The sequence below is a fragment of the Staurois parvus genome, unplaced genomic scaffold (assembly GCF_062004578.1).
Source record: "Staurois parvus isolate SC_StPar_1 unplaced genomic scaffold, SC_StPar_1.0 ptg001252l, whole genome shotgun sequence".
Lineage (NCBI taxonomy): Eukaryota > Metazoa > Chordata > Amphibia > Anura > Ranidae > Staurois > Staurois parvus.
In genome coordinates this window covers 1,140,001-1,163,838 of record NW_028319048.1, presented here as the reverse complement: position 1 = coordinate 1,163,838, position 23,838 = coordinate 1,140,001, and the positions used below count along the sequence as shown (strand labels likewise).

The following is a 23,838-nucleotide window of genomic DNA, read 5'->3' as shown; positions in this document are numbered from 1 at the left end:
TATTCACTATATCCGCTCTCCCCGAACCCCGCATTCACTATATCCGCTCTCCCCAGACCCCGCATTCACTATATCTGCTCTCCCCGGACCCCGCATTCACTATATCTGCTCTCCCCGGACCCCGCATTCACTATATCTGGTCTCCCTGGACCCCGCATTCATTATATCCGCTCTCCCCGGACCCCGCATTCACTATATCCGCTCTCCCCAGACCCCGCATTAACTATATCCGCTCTCCCCGGATCCCGCATTCACTATATCCGCTCTCCCCGGATCCCGCATTCACTATATCCGCTCTCCCCGAACCCCGCATTCACTATATCCGCTCTCCCCGGACCCCGCATTCACTATATCCACTCTCCCCAGACCCCACATTCACTATATCTGGTCTCCCTCGACCCCGCATTCATTATTTCCGCTCTCCCGGGACCCCGCATTCATTATATCCGGTCTCCCCGGACCCCGCATTCACTATATCCGCTCTCCCCAGACCCCGCATTCACTAAATCCACTCTCTCCGGACCCCGCATTCACTATATCCGCTCTCCCTTGACCCTGCATTCACTATATCTGCTCTCCCCGGACCCCGCATTCACTATATCCGCTCTCCCCAGACCCCGCATTCACTATATCCGCTCTCCCCAGACCCCGCATTCACTATATCTGGTCTCCCCGGACCCCGCATTCATTATATCCGCTCTCCCCGGACCCCGCATTCACTATATCCGCTCTCCCCAGACCCCGCATTAACTATATCCGCTCTCCCCGGATCCCGCATTCACTATATCCGCTCTCCCCGAACCAGCATTCACTATATCCGCTCTCCCCGGACCCCACATTCACTATATCTGGTCTCCCTGGACCCCGCATTCATTTTTTCCGCTCTCCCGGGACCCCGCATTCATTATATCCGCTCTCCCCGGACCCCGCATTCACTATATCCGCTCTCCCCAGACCCCGCATTCACTAAATCCACTCTCCCCGGACCCCGCATTCACTAAATCCACTCTCCCCGGACCCCGCATTCACTATATCCGCTCTCCCCGGACCCCGCATTCACTATATCCGTTCTCCCCAGACCCCGCATTCTCTATATTGGCTCTCCCCGGACCCCGCATTCACTATATCCGCTCTCCCCGGACCCCACATTCACTATATCCGCTCTCCTCGGACCCCGCATTCACTATATCCGCTCTCCCCGGACCCCGCATTCACTATATCCGCTCTCCCCGGACCCCGCATTCACTATATTTGCTCTCCCCGGACCCTGCATTCACTATATCTGCATTCCCTGGGCCCTGCATTCACTACATCCGCTCTCCGTGGACCCTGCATTCACTATATCCGGTCTCCCTGGACCCCGCATTCACTATATCCGCTCTCCCCGGACCCTGCATTCACTATATCTGCTCTCCCCGCGGACCCCGCATCCACTATATCTGGTCTCCCCGGACCCCGCATTCACTATATCCGCTCTCCCTGGACCCCGCATTCACTATATCCGCTCTCCCCGGACCCCGCATTCACTATATCCGCTCTCCCCGTACCCCGCATTCACTATATCCGCTCTTCCCGGACCCTGCATTCACTATATCCGGTCTCCCTGGACCCCGCATTCACTATATCCGCTCTCCCCGGACCCCGCATTCACTATATCCGCTCTCCCCAGACCCTGCATTCACTATATCCCCTCTCCCCGGACCCCGCATTCACTATATCCGCTCTCCCCGGACCCCGCATTCACTATATCCGCTCTCCCCGGACCCCGCATTCACTATATCCGCTCTCCCCGGACCACGCATTCACTATATCCGCTCTCCCCGGACCACGCATTCACTATATCCGCTCTCCCCAGACCCCGCATTCATTATATCTGGTCTCCCTGGACCCCGCATTCACTATATCCGCTCTCCCCGGACCCCGCATTCATTATATCCGCTCTCCCCGGACCCCGCATTCACTATATCCGCTCTCCCCAGACCCCGCATTCACTATATCCGCTCTCCCTGGACCCCGCATTCACTATATCTGCTCTCTCCGGACCCCGCCTTCACTATATCCGCTCTCCCCGGACCCCGCATTCTCTATATCGGCTCTACCCGGACCCTGCATTCACTATATCCGCTCTCTCCGGACCCCGCATTCACTATATCGTATCTCCCCGGACCCCGCATTCTCTATATCCGCTCTCCCCAGACCCCGCATTCTCTATATTGGCTCTCCCCGGACCCCGCATTCACTATATCCGCTCTCCCCGGACCCCACATTCACTATATCTGCTCTCCTCGGACACTGCATTCACTATATCCGCTCTCCCCGGACCCCGCATTCACTATATCCGCTCTCCCCGGACCCAGCATTCACTATATCCGCTCTCCCCGGACCCCGCATTCACTATATTTGCTCTCCCCGGACCCTGCATTCACTATATCTGCACTCCCTGGGCCCTGCATTCACTACATCCGCTCTCCGTGGACCCTGCATTCACTATATCCGGTCTCCCTGGACCCCGCATTCACTATATCCGGTCTCCCTGGACCCCGCATTCACTATATCCGCTCTCCCCGGACCCTGCATTCACTATATCTGCTCTCCCCGCGGACCCCGCATCCACTATATCTGGTCTCCCCGGACCCCGCATTCACTATATTCGCTCTCCCTGGACCCCGCATTCACTATATCCGCTCTCCCCGGACCCCGCATTCACTATATCCGCTCTCCCCGGACCCCGCATTCACTATATCCGCTCTCCCCGGACCCCGCATTCACTATATCCGCTCTCCCCGGACCCTGCATTCACTATATCCGGTCTCCCTGGACCCTGCATTCACTATATCCGCTCTCCCCGGACCCCGCATTCACTATATCCGCTCTCCCCGGACCCCGCATTCACTATATCCGCTCTCCCCGGACCCTGCATTCACTATATCCGCTCTCCCCGGACCCTGCATTCACTATATCTGCTCTGCCCGCGGACCCTGCATTCACTATATCTGGTCTCCCACAGTACACAGAACATGGAAATGCAATTATTTTAGTAAATATAAACCGCTAAATACCTTTTCTCATCAGCAGTATATAGCAGTCTTGTGACTTCTATCAGTGTCCAGCAGAGCACTCGTTAAAGCTTTCAGGAGGAGTTTTCATTCTCCTCTAGGAGGATGCAGAAGTGATGCTGTCTGGACTGTACTCTCCCAAGAAAAAATAAAAACCTCTCTATCAATACATATCAAACTGAGCATGTGCAGGGTGTCTCCACATGATATGTCTTAGCAGGAGATAAGGGGGGGGGGCAATAGAAGAAGGGGATGATCAGAGAAGACAGGATGAAACAGCGTTAAACAATGCAGAGGGTTAACCCCTTAGGTTCCACAGTGAGTATAACAAGCATGCTTTGCTGCATCTACAGACTGATTGTACTGTTGTGGGTTTAGTAACACTTTAAGTGGTTGAGGAAACTAAACTTTGTTTTGTTTTTTTGTTTTTGTTTTTCTAGTGCAAAGCGTACATTTCCAGACAATGATGTAAAAGACGTGAAAAGATTTTTCCTGGACTGCAAAAAAATGACAGGTAACGTCATCCCTCAAAAGATATAGCTGTGTAAAAACTCATCAGTGGCAGGATAGTTTCAATCAGCAAGCTGCAGAGACACAAGACACATCCAGTCTTTTCCTGCTAGAATTAGGAGTGTCATGTCACGATCGCAAGATCGCTATCACCAACATGTGATGATCCCACGATCGCGACATCCAATATGTGACAATTGCGGCATCAGACCCCAGACCTTCTCACTAAACTCATGACTGAAGGACTAGCCAATCTAAAACCGCGATGTGACGTGTGTAACAATGCCACACCCAGCTGCACCCTGCACAACGATTTTCCAGCTAATGGACCACAATCGATGTGCCAGCAGCCTGAATCGATTGTTACTGGGTCAGATTAATTACTCAATTAACCCTTCACACTGCCACCACCTCCTTTTTGTCAGAGAAAGAGGAAACTCGGCTATATCAGCAATAACACTATAATGATTGAAATAATCGTCTGCATAACACAGGCCGGTTATACAGAGGGTTGTCAGGGCAGGGGCCGAGGAACGGACAGGCAGGCCTAACAATGTAACGCACTGGCTGACGACAACCACCACCCACAGACCGAAGTCCCTCAGGGCGCGGAGTCTAAGTCCCAGGCTGCCGTTCACCAGGGCCCCTGATGGTGGGGATGGACTTGACGCAGCCAGGGACCAGGTCGCGGCCCCCGAGACACCTCAGCTGCGGTAATGGCCGCCGCCAATGGCGTGTAGCTGGTGGAAGAGACAAAAGAGTAGTCAGACAAGCCGGGGTCAACAACAACAGGACAAAACAGTACAGGACAGCAGACGAGAATCACAGGTCACGAGCCGGGTTCAGCAACAGAGGATCAGATCAAAGGAGAATACAAAGAATAGTCCAGTCACAAGCCGAATCAGATACCAGGAGAGTCACGAGAGTCAGAACAGAGTAATAGCAACACAAAGACACAAGACACAAGTGCAAAGAGCATGTGCGGGCCACAGGCTTATATGTCATCAGCCACACCCCTCTGGGGGATGGACCACAGAAACCTGTAGGCAAAAAAGGATTCCCATCATGCACAGCAGAATCCAAGATGGACGCCAGCACATGGAGTAACATAACCTCAGGGAAAAGGTAGGACCTTGACAAGGGTTAAACAAACAGTAGCGTTCTCTTTAGAGGCAGGAATTTGTAAATTGCAATTAAGAGCTATAGAAACAGTTCAACACTTTCAGAAAGAAAGATTTATTACTAAAAGGTCAAACGGGTGCAATAAAAATATTTACAGAAAAGATGTAACTAAGATACAGTTGCAAGAAAAAGTATGTGAACCCCTTGGGATTACGTGGAGTTTTGCATGAATTGGGCATAAAATTGGCTCTGAACGTGATCTAAGTCACAACAATAGAAGAACACAGTCTGCTGAACATAATACTACACAAACATTAGATGTTACCATGGTTTAATTGCACATAACATGTAAACATTCACAGTGCAGGGAGGAAAAAGTATGTGAGGCCCTAGCTTAATGACTTCTCCCAGAGCTAATTGGAGCCAGGAGTAAGCCAACCTTGACTCCAATCAGTGCGATGATATTGGATGTGTTGCTGACAGCTGTCCTGCCCTTAAAAAACACACACCTGTTTTGGGTTTACTGGTTTCAAGAAGCACTGTCTGATGTGAACCATGCCTCACAGAAAAGAGCTCTCAGAAGACCTACGATCAAAAATTGTTGACTTGCATGAAGCTGGAAAGGGTTACAAAAGTATCTCCAAAAGCCTTGATGTTCATGTGTCCACGTTAGACAGACTGTCTACAAATGGAGAAAGTTTAGCACTGTTGCTACTCTCCCTAGTCGTGGTCGTCCTGTAAAAATGACTGCAAGAGCACAGCGCAGAATGCTGCATGAGGTAAAGAAGAATCCCAGAGTGTCAGCTAAAGACCTACAGAAATCTCTGGCACATGCTAACAGTTTTGTTGACACATCTACAATAAGGAAAACATTAAACAAGAATGGAGTACATGGGAGGACACCACGGAGGAAGCCATTGCTGTCCAAAAAGAATATTGCAGCACGTCTGAAGTATGCAAAAGAGCGCCTGGATGTTCCACAGCACTACTGGCAGAATATACTGTGGACAGATGAAACCAAGATTGAGTTATTTGGGAAGAACACACAACACTATGTGTGGAGAAAAAAAGGCACAGCACGCCAACATCAAAACCTCATCCCCACTGTGAAACATGGCGGAGGGAGCATCATGGTTTGGGGCTGCTTTGCTGCCTCAGGGCCTAGACGGATTGTTGTCATTGATGGGAAAATGAATTCCAGAGTTTATCGAGACATTTTGCAGGAAAACGTACGACCATCTGTCCACCAACTGAAGCTCCGCAGAGGATGGGGGATGCAACAGGACAATGACCCAAAGCATACAAGTAATTCAACAAAACAATGGCTACAACAGTACAGAATACGCCTTCTGGAGTGGCCCAGTCAGAGTCCTTACCTCAACCCGATTGAAATGCTGTGGCATGACCTTAAGAGAGCGATTCACACCAGACATCCCAAGAATATTGCTACACTGAAACAGTTTTGTGAAGAGGAGTGGTCCAAAATGACTCCAGATCGTTGAGCAGGTCTGATCTGCAACTACAGGAAACGTTTGGTTGAGGGTATTGCTGCCAAAGGAGGGTCAACCAATTATTAAGTCCAAAGGTTCACATACTTTTTCCTCCCTGCACTGTGAATGCTTACATGTTATGTGCAATTAAACCATGGCAACATCCAATGTTTGTGTAGTATTATGTTCAGCAGACTGTGTTCTTCTATTGTTGTGACTTAGATGACGTTCAGAGCACATTTTATGCCCAATTCATGAAAAACTCCACGTAATCCCAAGGGGTTCACATACTTTTTCTTGCAACTGTATATATATAAATATACAGAGAATAACAGAACAGCAAAGAGATAACAGAGAGAGGTGAAAGGGTTAAGTTACTTGCCATTAAGCCTTGGAGGTAAGCAGATCAAGTTTCTGAGCAGAAGGGGCACGAGTCTCCCCCAGGTGGTATTGATGTTAAAATGGGAGACGTCTTAAACTTTTTTCTCTTAGGCCTGACAGCCTGTTTTGTAGTCCCCAGCAGGGGGTGGCTCTGCAGTCAAGGACCAATCTCCGCTTAGGGCGTGGAGATATGGGTGGATGCCTCACTTAGAGCAAAAAACTCCCATAACTCATATTTTGGCCTATAACTGTCCATCTGCACAAGTGACATTCCACCCGCGGGTAGATTATTATGCAGACAAGTCTGAGGATTGAGTAGATATGAATTATGAAAGTGTGCACTGAACGGTTCATGAGATCTATTTTTCTGCTTTCCTGTGTGTCCGAGACAAGACAAGTGACCCATCAAACTGTTCACCTGCTCATCGTCCATCTGACGATATGTCCGGTTTTTATGTAAGTCTCTCATATTCCAAGATATAAGACATAGGGGGAAAATGGATTTTGAGAAGTGTTATCTGATTCTGTCACCTAAGCTGAGTTAGGTTTATTAGGTCAGAATCTCTTTCAACCATTGGGAAAGCTTACCTTATCTCTTCCGAGGTGTGAAATGGCACAGGTTCTCCCACAGCTAGGCCTCGGCTCCCTGGGGGGCCTTTATAGCTCCTATGAACCTCCTGTGACATTTTTTAAATCACACATACACTGTCACTGTGCCTCTCAGAGTGAGGGGGGAGGGAGAATGAGGGGAGAAAATGGAGATTCTTAACAAAATGGCGGACTGCGTCAGTCTCTAATGCGCACGTTTGCGACATGTCACTCCTCAGATGATACAACTGTATAAGAACTCATCAGTGGCGGGATAGTTTCAATCAGCAAGCTGCAGAGACACAAGACACATCAGGTGTTTTCCTATTAGAATTAGGAGTGTCATTCCTCAGATGATACAACCAGGGGTGGAATGACCATTTAAATGCACGGGCACTGCCCAAGGGCCCAGGGTCAGTAGGGGGCCCCATGAGATGCCCCCGATACCTTTCATAGGCTTTTATGGGTGTGGTTTGAGTTTGGGCGAGGACACAGAGGCACCATGATCCCCTATACCCGGGGGCCCCATGAGTTGTCAGTCCACCCCTGGATACAACTGTATAAAAACTCATCAGTGGCGGGATAGTTTTGTATCAGTGAGAACAGGAACAGTCTCAGAGAACCAGCGTACAATTCCTGTCCTACGGCTGAAGCAGACCTATGACAGCTTGATGAAAACACATGATTTTCGCTGCAAAAACGACTTGAACAAAAAGCATTCTAAAAATGATTGATAGTAGTGCTGCTTCTCTTTATAAGCCAAGATATTTGTAAAAGAGAAAAAGTATTAAATAATGAAACATTAATTTTCATACCAGAAAACATACACACAGGTCTTGTCAATGTAGTACTTCTGCATTCACACCTACATCCCCTTTCCTTACATTATTATATCTCCCAGAGGTGGTGATATACCTACAATGAGAGGAGGGGGAGGTCCAGGAAGCTGTGACCAGGGGTGGGCTACAACTAATGGGGCCCCCAGGCAATAGGGGATCATGGGGCCCCTGTGTCCTTGCCCACACTCAAAGCACACCCAAAAAAGCCTATAAAAGGTACCAGGGCCATTTCATGGGGCCCCCTAGTGAGCCTGAGCGGATTTTTTTTTTTTGGACTAAGAACATTTTCTGCCAGTACTGAAAACACCTGTTAATCCTCCCAGAAATGGAAATTACCTGAACTTTTGATGTTTTTTCCAAGGGATTTTTCTATATGTAGCACGCTCTAGTGCGCTACTAGAATAGTGTAGTGTGCTGTAGGTAAAATCATTGTGTATAACTCATGGTGGTTGGATGAGTCATATGATTGAGGTCGGGTTATTGTAGGTCAGCTGGGTGACTCAACAGGTTTTGGCTCTATCTCTTTCTCCTGACTCTGGAGGACCATAGAACCTTCCAGAAATTGGTAAGCAGGAAGGGGTGGAGACCTGATCTGCATGTCCATGGAAGTCCACACAATCCCAGGTTTTGGGGACCTGGTAGAATGGTGGACTGACCCATAAATATGGGAGAGTTGGACTGATAGAGAAATCAGGTGGAAGATGGAGTGTTGAGGAGACTGCCAGTGCCTGGGAGGGGTCCCCTAGGTCTGGGGGGAGGGGGCCTCCAGGCTTGGCTTGGACTGGCTCAGGAGGATACATTCAGCAGTGAGGAATGAATGGAATCAAGATCTGGAGCAACAGTAAGCAAAGAGGACAGTGTGAGTACAACAGCACACTCTGGGATCCACAAAGGGAAAGATTTCCACATGTACTGTAGTCAGCTTTCTAAGGACAACGCTGGGCTAACCCTGTATCCTTGTCCAGGGAGGACTTTTGAGAAGCCAGGAGGGTTGATAATGGTTGCAGGCTCTGAAGCTGGGAGCAGCTCTACAGGGGAGACAACTACGAAAAGCTAAGCTGATTTTTGAGGGGCTGCTAGCTCCTCACCCACAAAGGGCAGCTGCTACTGATCCACAACGACTGACTGCTTTCAGGAAAAGAACAGTTATTATTATTATTATTATTATTATACAGTATTTATAAAGCGCCAATAGTTCGCTCAGCGCTGTACATTACAGAGAACATGTGACAGAACAATACCAATACAATGCAAAACATGAGGGGATCGAGGGCCCTGCTCTTTCGAGCTTACAATCTAGGAGGGAGGGGATGGTGGCACAGGAGGAGATAGCTGTGGGGGATGGAGTGGTAGGAAGAGTGGAGGAGGTCGGCAAGTTAGCAGGGGGCGGGGTAGGCTTCCCTGAAGAGTTGGGTTTTCAGGGTGCGCCTAAAGGAGAGGAGGGTAGGTGATAATCTGATGGGTTGGGGCAGGGAGTTCCAGGGGATGGGTGACACCCTGGAGAAGTCCTGGAGGCGGGCATGGGAGGAGGAGACCAGGGAACTAGAGAGAAGGAGGTCTTGTGAGGAGCGGAGTGTGCGTGCTGGGCAGTACTTGGATATTAGGTCAGTGATGTAGTTCGGGGCAGTATGGTGGATGGCTTTGTACATCAGCGTTAGGATTTTGAATTTGATCCGTTGCACAATCGGAAGCCAGTGGAGGGATTGGCAGAGGGGGGTGGCGGAAACGGAGCTGTTGGAAAGGTGAATGAGTCTGGCAGCCGTATTCAGGATGGACTGAAGCGGGGATAGCCAGCGGCGAGGCAGGCCAGTGAGGAGGGAGTTGCAATAGTCGAGTCGTGATATGATGAGGTAGTGGATGAGCTGTTTAGTGGTTTCTAGGGTTAGGAACGTGCGGATTTTGGCGATGTTGCGGAGGTGGAGTCTGCACGAGTTTGTTAAAGAGTGGACTTGGGGCTGGAAGGATAGGTTGGAGTCCAAAATGACACCAAGTACTCTGGCCTGCGGGGTGGGTTTGATGGTGGCGTTGTTGGACATGATGGAGAAGTCAATGGGGGGTGGTGTCCGGGCTGGAGGGAAGACAAGAAACTCGGTTTTGGAGAGGTTCAGTTTAAGGAAGTGGAGCGACATCCAGTCTGATATGTCGCTCAACAGGTGTGTGATTCGGGCGGAGACCGAGGGGGTGAGGTGGGGGGTTGAGAGATAGATTTGTGTGTCGTCGGCATAGAGGTGGTAGTTGAAGCCGTGAGAGTGTATGAGTTGGCCAAGGGAGGAGGTGTAAATGGAGAAGAGAAGGGGCCCGAGGACAGAGCCTTGAGGGACCCCAACAGAGAGGGGGAGTGAGAGGGAAGTGGTGGCATTATAGGTAACGCTGAAAGAGCGTTGTGACAGGTAGGATGAGAGCCAGGAGAGAGCAGAATCTCTGAGGCCGAGGGAGTGTAGTTTTTTAAGGAGGAGGGGATGGTCGACTGTGTCAAAGGCCGCAGAGAGGTCAAGGAGTATGAGCACTGAATAGTGGCCATTAGCTTTGGCGGTTAGCAGGTCGTTGGAGAGTTTGAGTAAGGGAGTTTTGGTGGAGTGTAGGGGACGGAAGCGGACTGTAGGGGATCGAGGAGGTTGTTGTCGTTGAGGTGAGAGCATAAGCGGGCGTAGACTAGGCGCTTGAGGAGTTTAGATGTAAATGGGAGCAGGGAGATGGGTCTGAGGTTGTTCGGGTCATTGGGGTCCAGGGAGGGCTTTTTAAGTATGGGGGTGATGTGTGCATGTTTCAGAGGGGAAGGGAAAGTGCCGGAGGAGAGGGAGAGATTGAAGATGTGGGTGAGGGAGCGTAGGATGGAGGGGGAGGGAGGTTGTAGGAGTTGTAAGGGGATAGGGTGGAGGGGGCAGGTGGTGAGGCGGGCATCAGAGAGGATCTTGGAGACTTCTTCGATGGTAGTAAGGTCAAAGGTGCGGAGTGTTGGGGGAGCTTCAGTATGAGGAATGTAGGGTGGGGTGGGAGAGGAGGTCAGAGCAGTGGTGGGGCCGTGGGAGAGGGGTGTAGAGGGGGTAGCTGAGTGAGGGGGAAGGGGGTTGGAGGGAGTTTGAGCAGCGACAAAGTCCCTGTGGGTTATGTCGAGGGGGAGGGGGGATGAGGGGGTAGCTGTGTGAGAGGGGACGGGTTGAGAAGGCGTGTGAGTTGCGGCAATGTCCTTGCGAATTGTGTCAATCTTGTTTTTGAAGTGATTGGCAATCTCAAGGGCAGTGAATGAGGTGCTGGGTGGAGGTGGGGGTGCCGAGAGTAGAGAGTTGAAGGTGGAGAAGAGTCGGCGAGGATTGGAGGAGAGGGTCTTGATGTGGGTCAGGAAGTAGGCTTGTTTGGCTGCGTGGAGGGAGGAGGTGTAGGTGTGGAAGGCAGATTTGTAGCGGGTGAAGGCTTGTTGGGATTTGGTTTTGCACCATAGTTGCTCCAGGGCATGACTGTGTCGTTTGAGGGTTTTGGTGTGATCAGTCTGCCAGGGCTGGAGCGGTCGGGGTCTGATGTTGCGTGTGGTTAAAGGCGCTAGTGAGTCAAGGGCTGTTGACAGCGCATTGTTGTAGGCGGTCATAGCCAAGTCGGGGCAGGACAGGGGGAGGATGCTGTCATGGAGTTGATCAGCTGCAGAGTGGAGGGGGGCAGGGTTAAGGTTGCGGAGGTTTCGGCTGGTAGAAGTGTGACATTTGGAGGGGTAGGCGTTGGAGGATGAGGAGATAGAGAAGGTAATCAGGTTGTGGTCAGAGAGAGGGAAGGGGGTGTTAGTGAGGTTGTGGGGAGCGCAGCGGTTGGAGAAGACAAGATCAAGGATATTACCGTCGGAGTGGGTGGTGGATTGTATGCACTGTGCAAGTGCAAAGGAGGAGGTTAAGTGGAGGAGACGGGCTGTGTCCGGGTTGTCGAGGTTGACAGGGATGTTGAAATCCCCAAGGATGATAGTGGGTAGCTCAGAGGAGAGGAAGAAGGGTAGCCAGGAGGAGAAGTCTTCCAGGAAGAGGGGTATGGATCCAGGAGGCCGGTATATCACAGCAATCTTCAGGGGGGTTGGGGAGAATAGTCGGACGCAGTGGGCCTCGAAGGAGGAGAAGGATGGGGGGGGGGGGTTGGGAGGACTCGGAAGGTGCTCAGCGGTGACAGGAGCAGACCAACCCCACCACCTTTACGACCGTTGGGCCTGGGTGAGTGGGTCCAGGTGAGACCTCCGTAGGAGAGTGCAGCAGGGGAGGTAGAGTCAGTGGGCTGGATCCAGGTTTCCGTAATCGCTAGGAGGTTGAGGGAGCGGGAAACAAAGAGGTCGTGGATGGCGGTAAGCTTGTTGCACACCGATCGGGCGTTCAGGAGTGCACATGAAAACGGGGGGGAGATTTTAGGGAGCAGGGGGACAGATACTAAGTTGCGGGGGTTGCGGCAGGACGTGGAGGCGGGAGGGTTTTGTGTGGGTGAGGGAGGTGGTGGAGGGCCAGGATTCAGGGAGATGTCCCCCGCGGTTATGAGGAGAAGGGTGAGAAAGGTGGCATGGGAGCGGGATGTGCAGGAGTGTGAGAAACTACTAGTGGAGGTGTTTGGGTCAGTGGGAGAGTGGAGTAATAGGAGGAGGTGGTGGGTGCCATAGAGGGGTGAGGGAAGCAGTGAGGGCACAATATACAAATGTTTGGGAGGAGCAGAGGGATATAGTGAATGGATTTTGGGAACAGAGGAGAGGAAAATGAGAAGGAGGAGTGGAAGAGGCATTTTGGGGAGGTGATGAAAGCAATAGTAGGGAGATGATAGCAATGAGGGGTAGATGTACAAGTTCAGGATCTGCCTTTGTATATGGGAAGGAAGGAAGTGTCCCCCTTCCATTGATTGAAGCCAAATAGAGCATTCCATATTCTCTATTTCCCTATTCAAATTGATTTCCCCTAACAAAATAACAAAACCAAGCCCACTGACTGGTCTTTGGATGCAAGTCTGTGTGAAAAAAGCCAGGCTTTGCGTAGAGAGGCTTAGGGAATCCCACTATACAGCGGCTTTCACGAGGGTAGCGCTACATATGACTTCCCACTTTTTGCTGAGATGAGGAAAGGAGGAAGTATTTGTACTCCAAATCAGGAGAGCAGCCTAGGGTGCGCTGCTCCTTTTCAGACAAAAAAAATCAGATGTTTGAAGTTAATTTGTGTTGCTGTGCATTGTGTTTTCTTTCAATATAATAATAATAATAATAATATATTGAAACAGAAAATTAAAAAAAGAGCATTAAAAAAGAAAATAAATGCAGATACGATGTTTATGGACTGGTAAGCTACAATATAATATATGTTTGTGTTAAGATAAGCATTCTTTCATTGTTTTTGTTTTTTTTAACCATATGCAATTCTATGTATGTCTCTAATCATTTAGAACAGAGGTCTATATTCTAAACAAATGACCAGTTTACTGTCCTTCAATCTTTGAGGGGGCCAGACTGTGGCCAGCAAAAGTAGAAAAAGTCCTGGTGTCAGTAAAAAATTCCCCATGACTGGTAGTAGTGGGGGGGAATAGTGACCCATCATTGGTATCAGTGGGAGGAATAGTGCCCCATCATTGGTATCAGTGGGAGGAATAGTGCCCCATCATTGGTATCAGTGAGAGGAATAGTGCCCCATCATTGGTATCAGTGGGAGGAATAGTGCCCCATCATTGGTGTCAGTAAGAGGAATAGTGTCCCATCATTGGTGTCAGTGGGAGGAATAGTGCCCCATCATTGGTATAAGTGGGAGGAATAGTGCCCCATCATTGGTATCAGTGGGAGGAATAGTGCCCCATCATTGGTGTCAGTAAGAGGAATAGTGCCCCATCATTGGTATCAGTGGAAGGAATAGTGTCCCATTATTGTTATCAGTGGGAGGAATAGTGCCCCATCATTGGTATCAGTGGAGAAACACCTGGTGGTAAAGCCTGGAGAGTTCGGAGCATCGACATCAGCGTCGGAAGCCGTGGGATTGCAACGTGTTTCTGAGCATGTGGACCAGTGTGCTCCTTCATCAAGCTTGAGAAGATGCTTGAAGAAGGAGCGTGCTGGTCCACATCGGACCCTGCGCATGCTCAGAAACGTGTTGCATTCCTATGATGTCAGACACTGACGCTGACCCTCTGGACTCTCCAGTGACCAAGCTTTACCACCAGGTGCTTCTCCATCTCTCCAGCGCTTCCTGCTTACCAGCCGTCATCCATTCTCACTGAAATTCTCACTGCGGTTCCACCATCTGGCTATGAGGTGCTCTGCAAACTTTCCCATATGAACCTGTCTGTCATTTTGTAGATGTGAGTTGTTAAACTTACAGTTTTAATCATTAAAGCTGTCATACAATCTACAATTAGAGGCTTTGTGTTCTCTCCCTCCAATCTAGAGTTTTTGCTTCGCTCTACCACTGCTTGCCCTGGTATTTAGACTGTCTATCCTCCCATCAGATTTTGGATCCCATATTCATCTATCTAAAAGACTATGTGGACTGCATATTCCATGCGCCTGTCTATTCTTTTGATATAGAACTTACATAATACACATGGGGGATAACTGGCATGTGAGTGTAAACACATGTACTGTATGTCAGCCTCTGGAGGTGAATCTTATCACAGCAGGTCAGGCTTCTTCAAAGGAATTCCATCATCTGGGCTTGTGGTAACATGGATGAGTTGTCCTCCCACTGGTCTGTCAGTCTCTTAGCAAAACTGGAAACAGGAAGGCCAGGCTTGGCTCCACATCAGCTAGGTTCCTGTAAATGGCAACTGAAGCCTTGGAGAGCAAAAGAGGACCACCGCTGACCGACTACTGCTCCTCCTTTGCTCTCCAAGGCTCCCATTACATCTACAGGAACATAGCTGATGTGGAACCCAGCCTGGCCTTCCTGTTTCAGGAGGAGCTGGGAGACCTGTGTGAGGCTGACTCATCCATGTTGTCACAAGGCACTTATCCACCTTTATCTGGGAGTTGCCAATATAAAGTGTATCTTCATTTTCTGTACTGCTTCACTTAGTCTGCTGCCCCTGGCTTCCATTGACAGGCAGGCTCATCCATTTTACCACAAATCCAGATACTAGAATTACTTGAGGAATGAGTCTCCTGCTGGAAGAAAATTCACCCCCAGAGGCTAACATATGTGTGTCTACACTTACATGGCAGTTATCCCCATGTGTATCATATAAATTGCCAATTATCTACTTAAAGAAATGTATTGAACTCCTTGCCCTCCAGAGGATTTCCCCCCTTTCTGACCAGGCCATTTTTTTGCGATACAGCGCTGTGTTACATTAACCTCCCTGGCGGTCTGATTATTTCAGATTTTTGGTGCTGAAAGCGGTACCATTTTTTTGCATGGAAATATGTATTTTTTTTATTGTAGGCTGTAATTTTTAGGAAAAACTCACTGAAATCTGTCCGAACAAGAGTCTAGTAAACATCCCGGGGAGGATAAAATTTGAAACACAAAATCATAAATTATAATTTAATAAATAATCATAAAAATAATATAAAAATAATAAAAAATTTAATTAAATAATATAATCAAACCAAAAACACTGAAATGTGAAATATAGCGCCAAGTTCGCACATTGCTGAGCTCAGTCGCAAAATCGTTTTCAGTGTCTGATGAGGAATTTCCCCCACCAATCATTATCACTCAATTCTGCAAGTGGTTCTGATTTACTATCGCTGTTCTCTAGCCGGTCTAAACCGCTTTTGACCTAAAGGGACACTTTTTGGACACCATGGACATTTCTCAGTTTCCAGGCAGAAAGAACAGACAAAATGCAGGCAGGGCGCAGGACAAAGCACTCGGGACAAAATGTATGTGAAATGGGTTGAGACAGCAATGTTTTACTATGTAAAATGTAAAAAAAAAAAAATGCCACGACACAGAAGCCGGATGCCGGCATCGGCCGGAGGAGATGGCCGGGGACACTGCAGGGGACACATCGTGGGAGCGCAGGGTAAGGTAAGTGAAGAACACATGCCGGAGCAGTGCCGCAGGGTAAGCCCGAGTGTAGCTCGGGGTTACCGCTTTTGGTACTGAAATGTTACCCCGAGCTACACTCGGGAATACCGCCAGGGAGGTTAACTGACAATTGGGCGGTCATGCAACACTGCACCCAAATGAAATTTACATTCTTTTTTTCCCACAAATGGAGCTTTCTTTAGGTGGTATTTGATATCCTCTGTGTTTTTTTATTTTTTGCGCCACAAACAAAAAAAGATTGACAATTTTGAAAAAGAAAAAAAAAACAATATTTTTTACTTTTTGCTATAAAATTAGTAAAAAAAATTAAAAATCAAATGTTGTCATAAATTTAGGCCAAAATGTATTCTGCTCCATGTCTTTGCTAAAGAAAATCCCAATACGTGTAAATTAATTGGTTTACGTGAAAGTTATAGCGTTTACAAATGGCGGTATATATACTGGGTTTTTTTAGATCATTATTATTATACAGGATCAGGGGTGGACTGACCATTTGGAAACTCGGGCACTGCCCAAGGGCCCGGGGTCGGTAGGGGGCCCCATAAAATGCCCCTGGTACCTTTTTCATAGGCTTTTTTGAGTTTGGGCAAGGACACAGGGGCCCCATGATCCCCTATTGCCCGGGGGCCCCATGAGTTGTCAGTCCACCCCTGCTTGTGATAATCCTTAACAATGACACTTCACTCCTTGCATCAGTTAAATAATTGTCCCCGAGTTCAGCAAACATAGGGTCAGAGCAATGCTGTTTTCAGTGTAGCATGATGGCTGTAGATTGACCTCAAGTCCTGTGCTGACCTATGATTGGTAGGAAGCCATTTGCTGGAGAAACACTGGTTACCATTGACACAGATGTAGAGAAGGACAATTCTTGCTGAATGCTCAAATGAAATACTCATTCTTAATAAATGTAGACAACTACTTTGCCTTTTAGATCTAAAAATCATATGCATTTTTAATAAAATGGAAGCTTTTTTTGTCATAAATGACATTATCTCTGAGTCATAGGCAGTGAGCACTTGAAAGTTGACTTTATCTTCTGAAAATTCTTACTTTTATTATAATGACAGGTGTCGTTCCTCTTGTTGTCCTGACACGCAAGTTAAGTGTATCCTGCAAAGATCTGGAAAGAAAGTTTAAAACTATTGGAGCAGAAGTGATGTTGTCCATTGAGAACTACACCCCCGAGGACCACATAAAGACTCGGGGGCGGTGCAATGATATCCAGAATGTGATCGTGAATGCTTTGAAAGATGTAACATTCCGTCTAAGGGAACCAAGGAATCCAATGAAAGAACGTATAGAACGCAAGAAGTTCCTTCTGAAATTTGCACATGAATTTACAGTTAAAGAGTTAATATTAAAAACTGAAAAAGAAGCTACAAAAAAGGAATATGAGAGGCTGGAAGCTCTGGCAAATGCTTCCTGGACCTATAAATTTCCCTATGGTAAGAAAGGCTAATTTAGGGTTCCCATGTCTGGAAAAGTACTGCAAAAAATAGTAGGGGGTGATCAAACATAGCAAATCAGAACAGACCTTTCCAAAAATCAGAATTAGACCTTTCCCCAAATGCTGATAGAAATCTTTTCTGTCTCCCATAAATAGTAAACGTTGCTCCAAGATCCCACCAGTGTTTCTAACGTATCCAGATAAAAAGAAACACAAGGGGGCGTCAGCCTAAGTGCAGTACAACAAGTTTATTAAAATTATCCAAATTACTACTCACAACTGAGGTAAGTACATGGGTGGAAGGATTAAATGGAATATAACTGAATCCATTTTGTATACACTAATACAAGATGCTAGTTTAACATATACAGTATATATATGACATTTGTACACACTAAACAAAACTGTCTATGCCAGCTTCATGTAGAAATAAGTGTTTTTGCAAACTTTACAAAAAACAGATAAGGTTTACTCTCATTTCTGAAAAGTTTTAACCACAACTTGGGTGTTGGGTCAGATTACAGTCATGGTCTTGGGTGTTGGGTCAGATTACAGCCATGGTCTTGGGTGTTGGGTCAGATTACAGTCATGGTCTTGGGTGTTGGGTCAGATTACAGCCATGGTCTTGGGCGTTGGGTCAGATTACAGCCATGGTCTTGGGCGTTGGGTCAGATTACAGCCATGGTCTTGGGTGTTGGGTCAGATTACAGTCATGGTCTTGGGTGTTGGGTCAGATTCCAGCCATGGTCTGGGCGTTGGGTCAGATTACAGTCATGGTCTTGGGTGTTGGGTCAGATTACAGCCATGGTCTTGGGCGTTGGGTCAGATTACAGCCATGGTCTTGGGTGTTGGGTCAGATTACAGCCATGGTCTTGGGTGTTGGGTCAGATTACAGTCATGGTCTGGGCGTTGGGTCAGATTACAGTCATGGTCTTGGGTGTTGGGTCAGATTACAGTCATGGTCTTGGGTGTTGGGTCAGATTACAGTCATGGTCTTGGGTGTTGGGTCAGATTACAGCCATGGTCTTGGGTGTTGGGTCAGATTACAGTCATGGTCTTGGGTGTTGGGTCAGATTACAGCCATGGTCTGGGCGTTGGGTCAGATTACAGCCATGGTCTGGGCGTTGGGTCAGATTACAGTCATGGTCTTGGGTGTTGGGTCAGATTACAGCCAAGGTCTGGGCGTTAGACCAGATATGGCGTAACAGATAAAGCAGAAGAGTGTAAATGCAAGCCTCATACAAATAATTGAGTTAAGGTAAAAAAATGTCCATGTATTTGATTGGATGGTCTGAGGGTGTGTTTGCCCAAAGGCTACAGTATAATAACCCGGATGTTATGCCAATAAAACTGAAGTGTTTGCAATCGCAACTGAGGTGACTGTTGGTATCTTGAGGGGGGCCCCCATGGAATAAAGGAAAAAGACCACCTACCTACTTTCAATGGGCGTTTATCGGGTCCCAAAAGGACATATGCAGGGGCCGGTGTGTGTCCACTGGAGCCCGAGCACCGAAGGTCTGGTGTAAATGTGGGTCATCAGTTGGGAACTCCATAACCACTGTGGAATACACGGAAGACTTTGCCAGAGGCATTACAATTGATTTGTGGATTACATGTATACATTTCTTATACACTATGCAAGGGAATTGGTTTTCAGTGGCACATCTCTTACTTCAGCTTGTATTGGTCTGAAGAAAAAATGGAAGCTTTGAAACGCGTCACCTGACTCATCCTCGCATTCCTATTGGATGTTGCCTCCGGCCCAGTCTTCCGTGCATTCCACAGCAGTTATGGAGTTCCCGACTGACGGCCCACGTTAAACCAGACCTTCAGTGCCTGGGCCCAGTGGACACAAACCAGCCCTTGCATATGTCCTTTTGGGACCCGATACACGTCCATATACTTACCTCAGTTGTGAGTAGTAATTTGGCTCATTTTAATAAACTTAGGCTGGCGCCCCCTTGTGTTTCTTTTTATATTTCCACAGACTATTGCTTCATCCTATGGGGAGCTGCCACTATGTAGTGCTCATGCCATGGACTCTATGGACTTTTTATGTATGTTTTCTGATATTGCGACCATAGCCAGAGCCTACGCATTCTGTCATGTGACAGACATATCCCATCATCCCTAAATAATTGCTGCAGCAGAAAAAAAAACCTAAGCCCTCATGCACACTGAATGCTTTGACCATCTTCTCTAGAAGCTTTTCCTCCTGGCAATGGTGTATCGGCACAGAAAACGCTAGAGGTATTTAGGCACAATTAGAGGCAGAAAAAAAAAACGCCAAATGTCCCTAAGAGCAGCTTTAAAAATATCCAGTGTGCATGAGACCTAATCTAAATGTGCCTTTTTAAATATCTAAATCCCTGGCCATGTGACATGCTGAGCCCCGAGTCTTATTATCTAAAGCAGGGGTCTCCAAAATTTCTAAAAAAAAGAGCCAGTTTACTTTCCTTCAGTCTTTAGGGGATGCACTGTGGCCATTGGGAGTGGAAATGTCCCAGTATCAGTTGGAGTAAACAATGCCTCATCTTTGGTGTCAGTGAAAGAAATAGTGCCCCATCATTTGTGTCAGTGGGAGAATAGTACCCCACCATTAGTGTCATTGGTCCCCGCTGTTAGAGTCATTGATAGAAATTGTGCCCCATTATTGTTGCCCTTGGGAGGCATTGCACCCCATCATTGGTGTCATTGTGCCCCACCATTGGTGTCATTGGTAGGAATTGTGTCCCATCATAGGTATCATTGGTAGGAGTAGTGCACCATCACTGGTGTCATTGGGCCTCATTGTTGGTGTCATTAGTAGGAATTTTGCTCCATTGTTTATGTCATTAGCAAAAATTGTTCCCCATCATTGGTGTCATTGGGCCCCATTGTTGGTGTCATTGGGAGGAATTGTGCCCCATTATTGGTGTCATTGTGTCCCATCATTGGTGTCATTGGGCCCCATTGTTGGTGTGATTGGGAGGCACTTTGCCCCATCGTTGGTGTTATTGGGAGGAATTGTGCCCCTTCCTTGGTGTCAGTGAATGAAATAGTGCTCCAATGGCTCAGTAAAAGCAAGCAAAGGGCTGCACCTTGAAGACCACTGATCTAGACTGCAAAACAGAAGGGTCCTTCTTCAGGTAGTCGCATCACTGCCTGGGTGAAATGGACATTTCTCATTGGCTGAGCAGCATGGACCCCCATTTGCAAACTGGCAGCTCATATAGTCTGTAGTGCCAGATCACTGATCTCCACTCCTGGAAGAGGCCAAGAGGTGGGCTGCAGACTCGGGTAATTAAACTGATTTAGAAAACTTAAAAATAAATAAAAAACATTTCACACTGGGGGGGGGGGGCAGATCAGATGGGATGGGATGTAGGAATTCTCCATTTAAAGTGATTTTCCTCAATGCTACCATATTGCTTATATTATATTATAATTTCTATATTATAGTTTCTCTCTCTGTATATACAGGATATATATCATCTTCCTAAAATGTATTGCTTTTGATGCTACTACAATATCGCATTGTCTGTTATATTATAAAGTTTATGTACTTTGCTCTTTTTTCTTAACCGTTAGCCAAACTCGTTTCTTCTGATATCTGACAATAAATAATTGATCAATAAAATATATTTCATTCTAACCATTGTCTCCAAACGTGTCCTGTTTTCAAATGTTAGAATAAAAAGCATTCGATCATATGATATCGGATGGGTGTCCAATGTTCCTGGTGTGCTGTACACTGTTAGAGAATATGTAACGCCAACGTTTCCTATTCCTCATCTGTGCCGGCTGTACCATGTACTTGTATGAAGAAGTCTCCTGTCCTCTTTGTATTGCTTCCTCTGTGCGAGATCCCTGGTTTTCCTGCCAGCCCCTCTGCTTTCCTATTAAGAACTGACTACACCAGGCTTGAGAACACAGCATGGTCAGTTCTCTAGCTGTGCTGGGAAGATCAGTGTCCTGCCGTTTCTCCTCCCCCAGCTCTTATGCAGCTGAGCACAGAGGAAATGTGATCACTTATAAAACAGGAAAGTGTTTTATATTTTTTTTAATATATCTATACACAGAATTAATCATTACACTGTTGTACATCATATGAAAACCACATCTTGTGGAGTTGGTTAAAATCCATACAGTGAAAAAAAAAAATTGCTCAAAAAAAAAAGAATATATGGTATTAGTATGATGCTATATGTTGATCTTATGTAATTGGACCCTGTCCCCCTGCCCTTGTCCCCCTGCCTACCAGCTAGTAGTGTGAAATTGTATTAATTATGACCCCCTGTCTGAAAAATAATGTAGATGCAAATGTTATGTGCAAACGTTATTGGCCATTAAAGTTGACAGTGCAGAGTGAGGAGATTTGAAGGCAAATATATATATATATTTTTTAAGCGGAGCTTCACCCAAAAGGGGAAGTTCTGCTTTAAGGACTGCTGCCCCGCTCCCCATTAAGGATTGGCACCTTTGGGGAGCGGGTACCCGAATTTGACAGGTACCAGCTTCCAATTGCGGTCTGACCACCTAGGCCAGTGGTCGGCAAGCCGCGGCTCGCGAGCCACATGCAGCTCTTTACACACTTTAATGCGGCTCTTGTGTGCCGGGCGCCCGCTCCCCTCCCTCCTCTCGGGCAGCAGGGACTCTGCAGCGTGATCCAAAAAAAAAACAGCCAGGGCAGCGCGCTCAAATGCAATGATTGGCCAGTCTCGCTGCCACTCACATCCTGATAGCCAGTGATTGGCTGTCAGGATGTGTGTAGGCGGGGCAGCGTGACGAACGTGAGAGGAGCTAGGCTCCTCTCACAATCCGCCCTGAAGACCGGAACGGCGCAGGAACACGGCGAGAGGAACGCGCGGAGCAAAGGTAAGTGAATTGACACAGGGGGGACTTGGCTTACTACTTGCTACTTACTTACTACTACTATATGAGGGATGAATTACTATATGGGGGATGAATTACTATATGGGGGATGAATTACTATATGGGGGATGAATTACTATATGGGGGATGAATTACTATGGGGGATGAATTACTATATGGGGGATGAATTACTATATGGGGGATGAATTACTATAGGGGGGATGAATTACTATAGGAGGGATGAATTACTATATGGGGGATGAATTACTATATGGGGGATGAATTACTATATGGGGGATGAATTACTATGGGGGATGAATTACTATATGGGGGATGAATTACTATATGGGGGATGAATTACTATGGGGGATGAATTACTATATGGGGGATGAATTACTATATGGGGGAGGAATTACTATATGGGGGATGAATTACTATATGGGGGATGAATTACTATATGGGGGAGGAATTACTATGGGGGATGAATTACTATGGGGGATGAATTACTATGGGGGATGAATTACTATATGGGGGATGAATTACTATGGGGGATGAATTACTATATGGGGGATGAATTACTATGGGGGATGAATTACTATATGGGGGATGAATTACTATGGGGGATGAATTACTATATGGGGGATGAATTACTATATGGGGGAGGAATTACTATGGGGGATGAATTACTATATGGGGGATGAATTACTATGGGGGATGAATTACTATATGGGGGATGAATTACTATGGGGGATGAATTACTATGGGGGATGAATTACTATATGGGGGATGAATTACTATATGGGGGATGAATTACTATAAAAAACTTATTGAAACTAAAAACAGTGTACCATCCTATGTATTTTCAGTTTTAAAAATGTGGCTCTCAAAATAAATTTCAATCGTGGTTTTGGCGAGATTTGGCTCAGTTGAAAAAAAAGGTTGCCCACCACTGACCTAGGCGATCAGAAGCGGAGGGTGTCCTCCCTCCCTGTAGTCTTTTGGGACACGTGACAGGTCCCAGAAGACTACAGGACCATTCATGAGGCTCATCGCTTCTGGCGTATGCGCAGTGGGTACCCGGCTGTGAAGTCGCAAGCTATCACAACCGGGTGCCCACACTGAAGATGCCGGCCTCCTAGAATACAGGACAGCCGGTGAAATGGGGTGCGGGGGACACACCACGGGATCGAGGGACAGGTAAGTGGTTGTTTTTTAAAAGTCAGCAGCTACAGTTTTTGTAGCTGCTGACATTTATTTTTTGATAGGTCGAGGCGAACTCCGCTTTAAGTTCTTCAGTATAAAGCAGGTATATGAATACGTAAGAAAACATAGCCACATAAATATACATATAATGAAACCGTAGGAACAAAAGCACAATGAGCACATATTCTGAGATATTACACAAAGACGTGGTGCATATAGTGATGGACAAAACAATGTATAAGGCCTCAGGTACACATGAACTCACCTGGTCAACAAACTCTCCTGGCAGCAGAAAAACACTAAATGAGGCAAAATCGCGAGTAAATGCTATTCCGTGTTTAGCGCTTGGATGTTTATTCATTGGAT

At 47.2% G+C, this 23,838-nt stretch overlaps 1 protein-coding gene across 1 annotated transcript in view; it reads left to right on the top strand.

Moving 5' to 3' along the window:
• The window catches only part of LOC149437848 (uncharacterized), a 74,839-nt gene extending 53,790 nt beyond the window's left edge, over nucleotides 1-21,049 (top strand). The window contains exons 4-5 of the mRNA XM_089660520.1: nucleotides 3,497-3,570; nucleotides 17,036-21,049. Of these exons, the coding sequence (XP_089516646.1) occupies nucleotides 3,497-3,570; nucleotides 17,036-17,427 (466 nt within the window). The 3' untranslated portion in view covers nucleotides 17,428-21,049. The remainder of the gene's footprint in view (nucleotides 1-3,496; nucleotides 3,571-17,035) is intronic.
• Nucleotides 21,050-23,838: the final 2,789 nt, after the last annotated feature.